General features: G+C 39.7%; 3 protein-coding genes across 3 annotated transcripts; 2 read left to right on the forward strand and 1 right to left on the reverse strand.

The window, feature by feature from the left end:
* Positions 1-4179: 4179 nt before the first annotated feature.
* Positions 4180-5961, reverse strand: LOC134198485 (uncharacterized). The gene has a single exon (XM_062667894.1). The coding sequence runs from the start codon at positions 5855-5857 to the stop codon at positions 4346-4348; it is 1512 nt and encodes a 503-aa protein (XP_062523878.1). The 5' UTR covers positions 5858-5961; the 3' UTR covers positions 4180-4345.
* A 517-nt stretch (positions 5962-6478) lies between these two features.
* On the forward strand, positions 6479-7920 carry LOC134198317 (protein mono-ADP-ribosyltransferase PARP14-like). Its single transcript, XM_062667685.1, has 3 exons — positions 6479-6809; positions 7224-7568; positions 7628-7920. The coding sequence occupies exons 1-3, from the start codon at positions 6479-6481 to the stop codon at positions 7918-7920; spliced, it is 969 nt and encodes a 322-aa protein (XP_062523669.1).
* Positions 7921-10045: 2125 nt separating this feature from the next.
* Positions 10046-10631, forward strand: LOC134198515 (protein max-like). Its single transcript, XM_062667926.1, has 3 exons — positions 10046-10139; positions 10201-10311; positions 10368-10631. The coding sequence occupies exons 1-3, from the start codon at positions 10086-10088 to the stop codon at positions 10521-10523; spliced, it is 321 nt and encodes a 106-aa protein (XP_062523910.1). The 5' UTR covers positions 10046-10085; the 3' UTR covers positions 10524-10631.
* The last annotated feature ends 748 nt before the right edge of the window (positions 10632-11379 follow it).

Consider the following 11379-nt stretch of genomic DNA (forward strand, 5'->3'; position numbering starts at 1 on the left):
ATAAGTCAAGATGTTTTCTAGTTGTAATAACCTGTAGGCTCAAATGTTAAAGACGCATAATCTTCTAATTTTATCAAAATACGCACAAATGACTCTGCTAGATCAATTCACGTAGAAGAGAAAGTTTCCCCAAACCGGAGGCACGTTCCCCAGCGCCTCCGCCTATGATTTCCTTCTCTTGGCTATAATTAAACAAAATTCTTGTTCTAACCCCGATTGATATCAAAAAAATCGAAATAACTTAATTGTAGCGTGTACACTGCTTGCACAGAAAGTGTAAAATAGCAAACGATGAGACTACCTACTAACAGTTAGCCTCGTCCCCAGACTCTCTCGCGCTAGTCTTGTCCGGTGCCCGTATGACAAATTCCAGGCGCGAGAGAGTCTGGGATCATCCCGCCTACTTCCTGTCATATCTCCTTTCTAAATGTTCACTAAGTGTCACCCTCAACGTCATCAACTGTCACCCCGAACGTCATCAAGTGTCCCGTAACTTCAAAATCAGATTAGCGTTAGTCTAATCCAATAAACGTATCACAGTGGATGCTATGACCATTGTTTGGTGTTTGTGGCATATCCAGCACTTGCAGACAACTGAAGCATGTTGAAAAGGTAAGACTATGGAGTGTTGGTGACGGATTTCGTGTAGGCTTGTAGTCTGAGATCTACAAGTGGCGGATCCGGAGTGATGACCTTCTACGTAGTTCACACGCGGCCATTAGCGTTTGTGCGCAGACTAGACTAGACTGTAGCAAAAAGCGCGCAATGGCAAGGGAAGGGGTTGATCTTGACATGAAACTACCGTCTACCCTTCGAGAAGTCTTCAAGTATGAAAACAAATACATCTTTTCGCGAAAGAATAGCCCTGGAAGCTTCAAGTTGACCCTCCAGACGGTAGTTTCACGTCAAGATCAACCCCTTCCCTTGCCATTGCGCGCTTTTTGCTACAGAGTCTAGTCTGCGCGCAAATGCTAATGGCCGCGTGTGAACTAGCTAGAAAGTCATCACTCCGCCAATTGTAAATCTCAGACTACAAGCCTACACGACACCCGTCACCAACACTCCATAGACTTACCTTTTCAACATGCTTCAGTTGTCTGCAAGTGCTGGATATGCCACAAACACCAAACAATGGTCATAGCATCCACTGTGATACGTTTATTGGATTAGACTAACGCTAATCTGATTTTGAAGTTACGGGACACTTGATGACGTTGGGGGTGACACTTAGTGAGCATTTAGAAAGGAGATATGGCAGGAAGTAGGCGGGATGATCCCAGACTCTCTCGCGCCTGGAATTGTCATACGGGCACCGGACAAGACTAGCGCGAGAGAGTCTGGGGACGAGGCTACTAACAGTCATATTTGCAACTAATTCACGCGTATTTCCCGTATATACTATCAACGTCTTTCTGCGATTAATTGCTCATGCGCTATTATTTTTAAAGTTCTGAAACATAGCGTATTATTTGAGCATGGGGCGCCATAGTCTCGCGCAGCCAGTCTATTCCGCTGCCGGGGAAATCAAAAGGGGAGGAGCTGGCGGCACCAGCCAAGGGTCGCAATTCAAGAATGGAGCAGGGCCGGATCCAGTGGGGATTCAGGGGGTTTGCAACTTTTGTCTTTCTGTATGATTGCTTGTTACCTGAAGAATAAATTCTTTCATGTGCTTTCATACAGGATTTCTATATTCTCTACTAGAGTAGTATCACGTTATATCAAATACATTATGTGTATGATGCAATTTTTTGCTGTTGCTTCATTTTCCCCCTCTCTCTGTGTGAGTGTGTGTGTGTGTGTGTGTGTGTGTGTGTGTGTGTGTGCGTGCGTGTGTATGCATGTGTTCAGAAAATTACCGTCCAGGCTATCACATCTGATCTCAAATTGCCTGTCTGTTGTGGTATCTTGCAAAATTAGTTCAGTTAAGACATGTTGAATTAATATTTATAAGTCAGTAATCGTCTGATTATTTATAGCCTTCTGGGGACAAAGATGAAGACGTCACAAACACAGTCTCACCGTCAGTGATTTTTATAGAACGGAGAGGGGGTGTAGATTTATTTCAGTCATTTCAGTCATTGGAGCAGAAAAGACTTTTGTGTCAAAACTGTCTGAGAAAGACCAACTAATAGCCAAGACGGTGCTATCATTGATGGATACATACTTTATCTACGATCTAAGGTATGCACAAGAACATATTAATTCTTGTTGTTGCTAAAAATGTTGTTTCATGTAAGGTATCCCCAAGAACGGTATGGGTTCTTGCTTTTGTTGCAAGACGTGTTGCTGAGGATTCTAGGCAAAGGAAAACGACCGACCAGAATATGGTCCTATGCTGCTGAACTATGGACAAAATGGAAGAACTAGATATGATGTAGAACTACAGTACTGACAACTGTTGTCAGGTTTTATTTTAATATCACAGTACTTATAGCACATTTGCAATTATAGCACAATCAGGAACATGAGTTGTTGAAAACCACACACAAACGCGTGTTGAAACAATACAGATTTTGCAAATAGCACATGTGTGGTGTGTTATTTTGGGCTTCAAGGAAATAGCACATCAAAACGTGTTAATGCAACACATTTAGTTTTACAGTGTGGAGTCGCGTCGCGGCCTTCCATACTAGATTACTCTACTCAATGCAACTTACTAAAATGCTCTATCGCAACCGATTACAGTCCGACAGCTGAAACTCCTAGATCGTCTTCTCAAATTCTAGGACGCATGCGTCTTTATCACTGCTAAATTTAGCCTTTTGACTCACGTGAGTCACGTGCACTCGCTATATCGTATAACTGATAAAGTACTCACACGATTGCAGGATAATTAATTGACTTATTACTCTACTGAAACGTAAACAGAGCTGGCATATGTAGGTAACACGTTAGCGTTAGCATATACGTATTTGTAAATGGTAGTGCTGTCTAAACGAAAGATTCGTATAATTTTTTGTAACGTCCCACTGTCCTGGAAACCGTAACACACACACACACGCACACACACACACACACACACACACACACACACACACACACACACACACACACTCTCACACACACACGCGCGCGCGCGCGCAACGAATTTAAATGTATCAACAGTATAAGGCTAACCCTATATACTAAAACTATAAAGTGCTATGACTTTTTGAGAAATACCGTATAAGATGAAGCATTAGCGGGAATTTAGATTGACGGTATGCTAAGAAATTGATGCACAAAACATATTGGCATGTTGGTGATGTAAGCTACTAGATGAATTCGTACTGGGGCCACTTACGACCTGCTTACCTTGTTTCTTCGGGACATTTTCCTTTTTGCGTTTTTTTCCGCAGGCACCCGCATTCATTCTATTTTGTACACTAAAGTGACGAGAAACATAGAAATATAACGGGGTTGCCATATTTATATTAAAGTATAGTAGTATGTAACTTTCCTTATATTAATTAATTAATTGAGGACGACGTGGATGCTGTAACGGGAGCTCTTCCTATGCATGTTTTTCCACTTGTGGGTCATTTCAAGATGACCATAAAGTGACCTGGCGCCCGTCGTTCCTACGCATAGGAGAATAACAACGGCATTTCAAGCTGCTAAGTTAGCTAGCAGAATGACTTTTCTCAATTGCCGTACACATGCAGAATACTATATTAGTTAGGCATATTACTATTAGTTAGGCTCATTCTTCTGTTTCATTGCACCAGTTTGTTTACCGCGGCAACTGTCCAACAAAGTAATTCTTCTTGCTAGTAGAACGCCTAGAAAAAGAAACTATACAGATAGCTAGAAGTTACCCTGCCAGCTGAGCCTCTAGTTAGTATGTCAGACCTCTAGTAAGGGTCTAAAACGTGGATGGAGAAATCTGGCTCCGTTCGAGTGCCGAGCAGGTTGTGCCTCAGGTCCAGAGTGGTTCCGTGCCGAGGGGGGTTATCAACACCCAACGATCCACGTGGTGTACCGCCACATTGCCATGATGCCTGTGGGTAATGACTTCATCAGCTTACAAATATCCCAATTTGCAATTTCGATTGTGGTCAATTTGTAAATGACGAATTTGGTATTGGCGCTCGCTGGGAAATATGTCAACCCAAAAAATTCCACGCCAATATTTCATCTTAAATGGTACTGATTAAAAATAAGACTAAAATTCATAAACGTTGAGCGTAAATATGAAAGTAGCATGGAAAACTCTGAGTGTATAATTATAACTTACATCCATTCAGTTTCACTTCCAGAAACATGTGCAATTTATATAAAATGATTTCAGTAATAGTGATAAACAAATCCCATAGTCATACCAATTTAGTCAACACATTAATATAACAAATATTAATTGTGCAAACTAATTATTGTCTGCCAACAATGGCTTTGCTGCCTCCTCATCACTTTCTGTTCCTCTGTCTGCAGACTTAACTTTCAATTTCTGAAATGAGCTGATCGTCAGTACAATCAACAGTGCTTGCAGACTCAGCATCACACCAAACATCACATACATCCTTTTTAGAAACGATGACGCCCACATGGGTCCCATTATGGTTCCCAAACCTGTGACTACTCGACGAATACCCTGAGTCATTCCTTGCATTTTCATTGATGTCAATTTAGAGAGCAATGAGACAGAGCCGACCATAAAACATGGCAAACCTATGATTGTCAACGCACAACCAACCACTACTATCACTGTATTCTTAGTGATATCAACTAGTGGTTTCATAACCGGCATAAAAACTGTAAGATAACATGTGGCTGTGGTCTCAAATAGGAGACCGATGACAATAATCCATCGATCAGCTAGTCTTTTACTCAGAGATTTAACAGCAAAAAATATGGTGATGGCTAAGACTGATGCACCACAGAAGAAAAAGCTATTGTCAATTGAGCTCCATCCTAGAATCCTTGTAGTCAAAGGAACAACTAGACTCTCAAGAGTACACTGATTGAAAAAAAGAATAAACTGGAAACCAAGCAGCAACACAATCTCCTCGCGAATATACTCGTCAACATATCTGCTCCATCCTCTTCTGATGACATGTGTTTCCACACTGGGAATGTGATACGTCGTATCTCCACTTGTACAGCTGTTTTCGTCGTTGGTGCTTACTGCCTGAATGCTTGCAACTGAACGTCTTACACTCAAAATTTCTTTTTCTACAGTTTTGCCTGATTGAGTAGAGGTTGTGGTGTAATCATCAGATTCACTTTTGTATTGTTCTTGATTCTGTTTTGTCATATGGTTATATGCTGACCCGACCTCATGGATAGAAGGAAGATCAAAATACATAAAAATCATTATGACTTGCAATATGCACCACATTGTTGCCATAAAAATGCCAGGAGCCGAGAACTTGTTTACCGGAAATGGACCAACTTGGAAATGAATTTTCTCTAGAAAAATATTCAGTCCTGGGCCTATGAATAAGCCAAATTGCCTCAAAGCTAAGGCAATAGAGAAGACCGAAGTACGCTCCTTTTCCGTACTTGTCCATGCCAACTGTGCGAAAATCGATGCTCCAGCACCAGTTCCAATTCCAGACACCAGTCTGCCTCCAAGTAACATGTACTTCGATTTTCCTATAAAATACATAATATTTCCTCCAATCTCGAAAGTGTTCGCAGCCACTATGCACAACTTGGTTTTTCTCATCCTGTCTGTCACGTGACCAAACACCAGACCTGCAAAGAGTCCAGATATGGAAAATGAAGCATACGTCAGGCCGTAAAACGATTCGTTTCCGTCGAGGCTCTCAATGTAGGAGAAAAGAGTCGGAATTATGACAGCGTATTCTATTCCTCCCAGAAGAAAAAATATTCCTGTTGCTGCGTTCGTTAGCCGTTTCTTGGTCTTCACCTCCATAAAATGTCAAATAATCGTAGCTTGACGTAAGATGCATAAACGAGTCCAACTGGAAATAGTAATGTACAGTACTGTACAGTCTAGGAAGTCTCCATCGTCTTGACCTTTAGAGTTATCCGGGATATCTAATGCTCTCGTACCCAGACCTTCAGGTGCGGCATGCTGAACAGTCTGGCAGCTGTCTGAGACCTGAAGAAGCTCAGATCACTTCAAACTTTGGTTGATGCACATGAAATTTAGCTGTTCTATTATTATGTCAATGTTTGTGTTCTTCAGTTTTGGCGGTTTTGGTTTGTACACCGAGGACCTTCGCTAGATGTCTGGTAAAAGTCGCTCTGGACTTCTAGCGTGCGCTCCCACTAGGGCACGTGGTAAACTCGTGTGTACACGCGCGTTATTGTGTAGCCCTGCAGAATGTGCAGAAGGAAATTGGTTGCACGTCGTCTTGTTTTCAGTTCCTTAGCTGAACTCGTAGCTCTATCCGTCATGGGAGCGATAGAGCGTTGAAATTGACTAAGGTACGTACAGTGTATAGTATCTATCTAATTAAACATGTAATGTACATGAGATGTCTTTACAGTCTACCACTTTCTAGATGCTAACGAGGCTGCTGTCAAAGTGATGTTTTCTGGACTTGAGGACGACATTGTCAGATTGTCCACAGATGTTTTCCGTCGTTTAAATCTAGCTTTAAAAGACGAGTTTGAAACATATACAAAAGACAAAATTATGGAAGCCGTTTCCTGGTCATGGAAGGACGACGACGAGTCATTTAAGGAATACACGCGAGAAGCGACTGTGGCATTAGAGAACGCACGACAAGCTGGTGAGAGAATCGTAGATATTACCGCAAGCGGTAGAAAATACAAAGTCGAAATTTCGAAAGGGGTTCAAAAGGGAATTGGAAAAGCAGTAAGAGAAGTCAAAAGGGAATTGAGAAATACAGACACTAGTAAGTCACACACACGTACACACAAATGCATGCACACGCACTCACATATACACACTCGCAGATACACACACGCACACACACACACACACACACACACACACACACACACACGCACGCACACACACACGCACGCACACACACACACACGCACGCACACACACACACGCACGCACACACGCACACACACGCGCGCACACGCACACACGCACACACACGCGCGCACACGCACACACACACACACACACACACACACACACAGACACACACACACACACACGCGCACACACACACACACACACACACACACACACACACACACACACACACACACACACACACACAACGTTATAACAAGCAATGCAGCAATTCTTAGAGCACGCATGCGTAAATTTTAATTGCATAACTAACGTTTAGGTGCAGATCTTCCATTATGTTGGACTGATCCAGAAGGCCGTGGTCACGACTATCCACTGTACAAGTACAAACTCGATCGAACTGACAGAGAATTTAGAAACGTCAGTGATGCATTTACATCTACCGGTGGTACAGGGAGCATAACGTCTCTAGAGCGTATTCAGAATCCCAAAATGTACAGAAGCTATCTCAATGAAAAACGGTACATTGCGAAAACGCGTAGTAAAGAAATTGTGTCGGGAAAAGCTGTACTACAAGTGCAAGGATGGCATGGAACAGACGCTGAGACGATTGAGCATATAATAACCAATGGATTTAACAGGTCTTACTCAGGAAAAGCAAATGGTATGTTTAGCAATATTTATTATTATGTCTAATATTGTTGTCTACTTTCTAATTATTAGCAAAATATTACGGATCCGGTATTTACTTTGCAAACAACGCTGCTTACTCATGTGATCCTAAGTACTCCAGAGTTGATTCAAACAATGAGATAAAATTGTTGTACTGCGACGTCCTGCTTGGAATGTCTACTGTTGGAACGGAAGACATGATTGAACCTCCGGTCATTAATCCTGTGGCAAGTCTGACGGACAGGTACGACTCGACGACGGGCAAACAAGGAGATCATATTATCTATATCAGCTGTTACAAAGACAACAGGGCATATCCAACATACCTTGTGACGTTTACTTAGTTTATATAAATGTTAGCTAGACTTCGCCTTGCTTTTACTGTTTCAGCTCTCTTTGTGCGCGTATCATTTGCAATAAGGAATTTGGTACGTACTGTAAACCGATTTCATGTTAATTCTTTTCTTTTAATTTTAATTTTAATTTTAATTTTAATTCAATTTTGATTTAATATTGACTTAATGTTAATTTAATTTCAATTTAATTTAATTTTAACTTAATTTTAATTTAATTTTAATTTAATTTCAATTTACTTTCAATTTACTTTCAATTTACTTTCGATTTAATTTCGATTTAATTTCGATTTACTTTCGATTTACTTTCGATTTCATTTCGATTTAAATTCGATTTAATTTCGATTTACTTTCGATTTACTTTCGATTTACTTTCGATTTACTTTCGACTTACTTTCAATTTACTTTCAATTTACTTTCAATTTACTTTCGATTTACTTTCGATTTACTTTCGACTTACTTTCAATTTACTTTCAATTTACTTTCAATTTACTTTCGATTTACTTTCGATTTAAGTTCGATTTACTTTCGACTTACTTTCGACTTACTTTCGATTTAATTTTGATTTAATTTCGATTTCATTTCGATTTAATTTCGATTTACTTTCGATTTACTTTCGATTTAATTTCGATTTAATTTCGATTTAATTTCGATTTACTTTCGATTTACTTTCGATTTCATTTCGATTTAAATTCGATTTAATTTCGATTTACTTTCGATTTACTTTCGATTTACTTTCGATTTACTTTCGACTTACTTTCAATTTACTTTTAATTTACTTTCGATTTACTTTCGATTTAAGTTCGATTTACTTTCGACTTACTTTCGACTTACTTTCGATTTAATTTTGATTTAATTTCGATTTAATTTCGATTTCATTTCGATTTAATTTCGATTTACTTTCGATTTACTTTCGATTTAATTTCGATTTAATTTCGATTTAATTTTGATTTAATTTCGATTTAATTTCAATTTAATTTCGATTTAATTTCAATTTAATTTCAATTTAATTTCAATTTAATTTAAAATATTCATAACAGCTGTTGACAGAGTAAAATCAATAAAATTTAATTATCTATTATGTCTAGTAATTGGTGTTGTTGCTGCGTGTCGCTAACTATAGGCACATTAGTGAATCAGTTCAGTGTGTATACTAAATTTGTTGCACTATAATAAAAATGGCTTCTACTCTTTCCGGGCATGCAAATATTTATATTCTGATAATTATGTATTATTTATATATTATTTAACACTTATAACATATAAATTTATTGATATGAATGCTATTGTAGTCGTGTCCCCAAAATTTTAAACTCGCATTCTCCTTGCAAACTCACGCATTTTGATTCAATTAGGTTGGCAGGTCTGCCTTTACGTGTGTACATTTGCAGACTTATGTGCCTCGAAGTCCAGAAAAATATTGGGCAAAAAACTAAAAAAATCGCAAACATTTTATGCTAATGTCTCTAAATTTAAAAAATTTATTTAATTTGTAAAATATTAGTACATTAACAGTTGCTACTCACCAGTTCGACAGTACCTGGCATGGCTCTGGTCTTTTGTGTAAACACGGTATTAGCTAAACAACTAGAAAAATTGTCCACAGTAGTGTTGAATGCTTTCTAATTAATGTAAACAAAAGATGTATGCTAATGATGATCACTGACTACAAAGACTTTTGTACTAAAATTCTTCAAAAATGGAAAGAAACAAACGATAACAAAGAGATAAACAATCTAACAAAATAGACACAAAACAACAAGCAGACAGACAGCAACACACAAATGAAGTGAAAGGAAATGAGAAACAAATTAAAGTGATCAACGACGGACAGATAACATACAAACAAACTGTCAAGCAGTCAGAGAGACAGGCACACAGACAGAGACACAGACAGACAGCCACGCAGACAAGACAAGCGGACTTTAGAAAGAAAGACAAGCAAACCGACAAAACTAGGTCACGTGACCCTTACAAATTTTTGTGGTTATCGCTAAATTAATTTTTCATTCAAATATTTGAAACTCCGACAACTAATTAATTACGAAACATGTGGTAACATTTGTTGCCAAACTACTCAAGCACGTCACGTGCAGAGGTCACGTGTTCACAGCACATGGTTAGAATGCGCAGACTCAAATCGACACCAGCGTGACATGAGCGATTACGAAGACGACCGGGAAGTCGTTGATATAGTTTATGACGACGATGTACAATTTCTTTACCGACAACTCAATTCTGACTTCTGATATGGTTTTTACTTTTACAAAGGGCACTGACAGACGAGCTCACCATAACGCTTTAGAGAGAAAACGGAGAGACCACATCAAAGACAGTTTCGTTAGCTTGCGGGACGCTATCCCAGAAATCGCAGGAGAGAAGGTTGGAACCGAGATGTCTATGTTATGTAACGCGCGTTAGCGACTTTGTGTAAACAGGCGTCACGTGGTCAGGTTCTGAATAAAGCGACTGCATATATTGAGACACTGCGGAAGAAGACGCAAGAACACGAAAAGGATATCGAGGCATTGAAGAAGCAGAATGTTGTTTTGGAACAGCAAAGTGAGGGAAATGTCATATTGAGAGACAGTTAGATCGACAGGCTACATTATGATACTTAATGAGTCCATTCGAACAATAGGTGCAGTGTGGGAATTGTGGGTGTGGACTTCGTCAGTTTGGGCTGTCTAGTGGAGAAAATAGGAAATTGAATAGTGTAACTACTTAATTAATGACGTCTGCTAAACACAATGTAAACACTCATTTACAAGCTTGTGATGGCATTCTAGAACAGCTGCAGAAATGCTACTGCCAAAAGTAGGTGCAGATGTCTCCTAAAGCTCTGAATTGAGTTCGCTTGTGACTCTGGAGATGTCATTGAGAACTAATTGGCTGTCTAATGTCTTCTAAGGAATGCAATTAAGGTGATTATATCTACTCTTTAGCTAGAATAGGATGGGCCATGTCAGACTGGGGTGGAGTCTGCATATGTAATATTTGGAACGCTGCTTGTTCCAACGTATTTAAGCATCATCCTGGCTGTTAGAATGCATCAGTGTCTCCACCTCCTCACGTGCGTTCCCTTCGGGGGGGGGGAGGTATCATTTTCATGTTTGTAAGTGCCCAGGATACCAAGATCTTGTAATTTTCCGACACTGCATTTATTGTTGGAATGGACACCATGCAAGTATATGCAGGTCTGTAGGATGTCACACAGTTCAAGAAGTTGACTTTGGTCTGTGTCACAAACAACCACTTCCCGTATTGGTGTTAGGTAATTACCCAAGGCCAGTGTTCTGCCCTGAATTTTGGGAGTGGTAGTTGGATATTCGCTGCATTAAGGGTCGTTGTTTATTTTAGGGCTTGGCCTGCATTATCTGCTACTACTTGTGACCCGTCATAGCTACCCATCGCTGCTCTGAGATTTTTCCAGCAAAAATGTCTTTGACT

The sequence above is a fragment of the Corticium candelabrum genome, chromosome 2 (genome assembly GCF_963422355.1).
Source record: "Corticium candelabrum chromosome 2, ooCorCand1.1, whole genome shotgun sequence".
In the NCBI taxonomy this organism is placed as follows: Eukaryota; Metazoa; Porifera; class Homoscleromorpha; order Homosclerophorida; family Plakinidae; genus Corticium; species Corticium candelabrum.

Excerpts from the sequence above, each read along its gene's own strand:
- LOC134198317 (XM_062667685.1), top strand. The coding sequence starts at position 6,479 with ATGTTTTCTGGACTTGAGGACGACATTGTCAGATTGTCCACAGATGTT. Across the intron at positions 6,810-7,223 it reads ATTGAGAAATACAGACACTA|GTGCAGATCTTCCATTATGT; the intron begins GTAAGTCACACA and ends ACTAACGTTTAG. Across the intron at positions 7,569-7,627 it reads TTACTCAGGAAAAGCAAATG|CAAAATATTACGGATCCGGT; the intron begins GTATGTTTAGCA and ends TCTAATTATTAG.
- LOC134198485 (XM_062667894.1), bottom strand. The coding sequence starts at position 5,857 with ATGGAGGTGAAGACCAAGAAACGGCTAACGAACGCAGCAACAGGAATA.
- LOC134198515 (XM_062667926.1), top strand. The coding sequence starts at position 10,086 with ATGAGCGATTACGAAGACGACCGGGAAGTCGTTGATATAGTTTATGAC. Across the intron at positions 10,140-10,200 it reads ATATAGTTTATGACGACGAT|GGCACTGACAGACGAGCTCA; the intron begins GTACAATTTCTT and ends ACTTTTACAAAG. Across the intron at positions 10,312-10,367 it reads CAGAAATCGCAGGAGAGAAG|GCGTCACGTGGTCAGGTTCT; the intron begins GTTGGAACCGAG and ends TTGTGTAAACAG.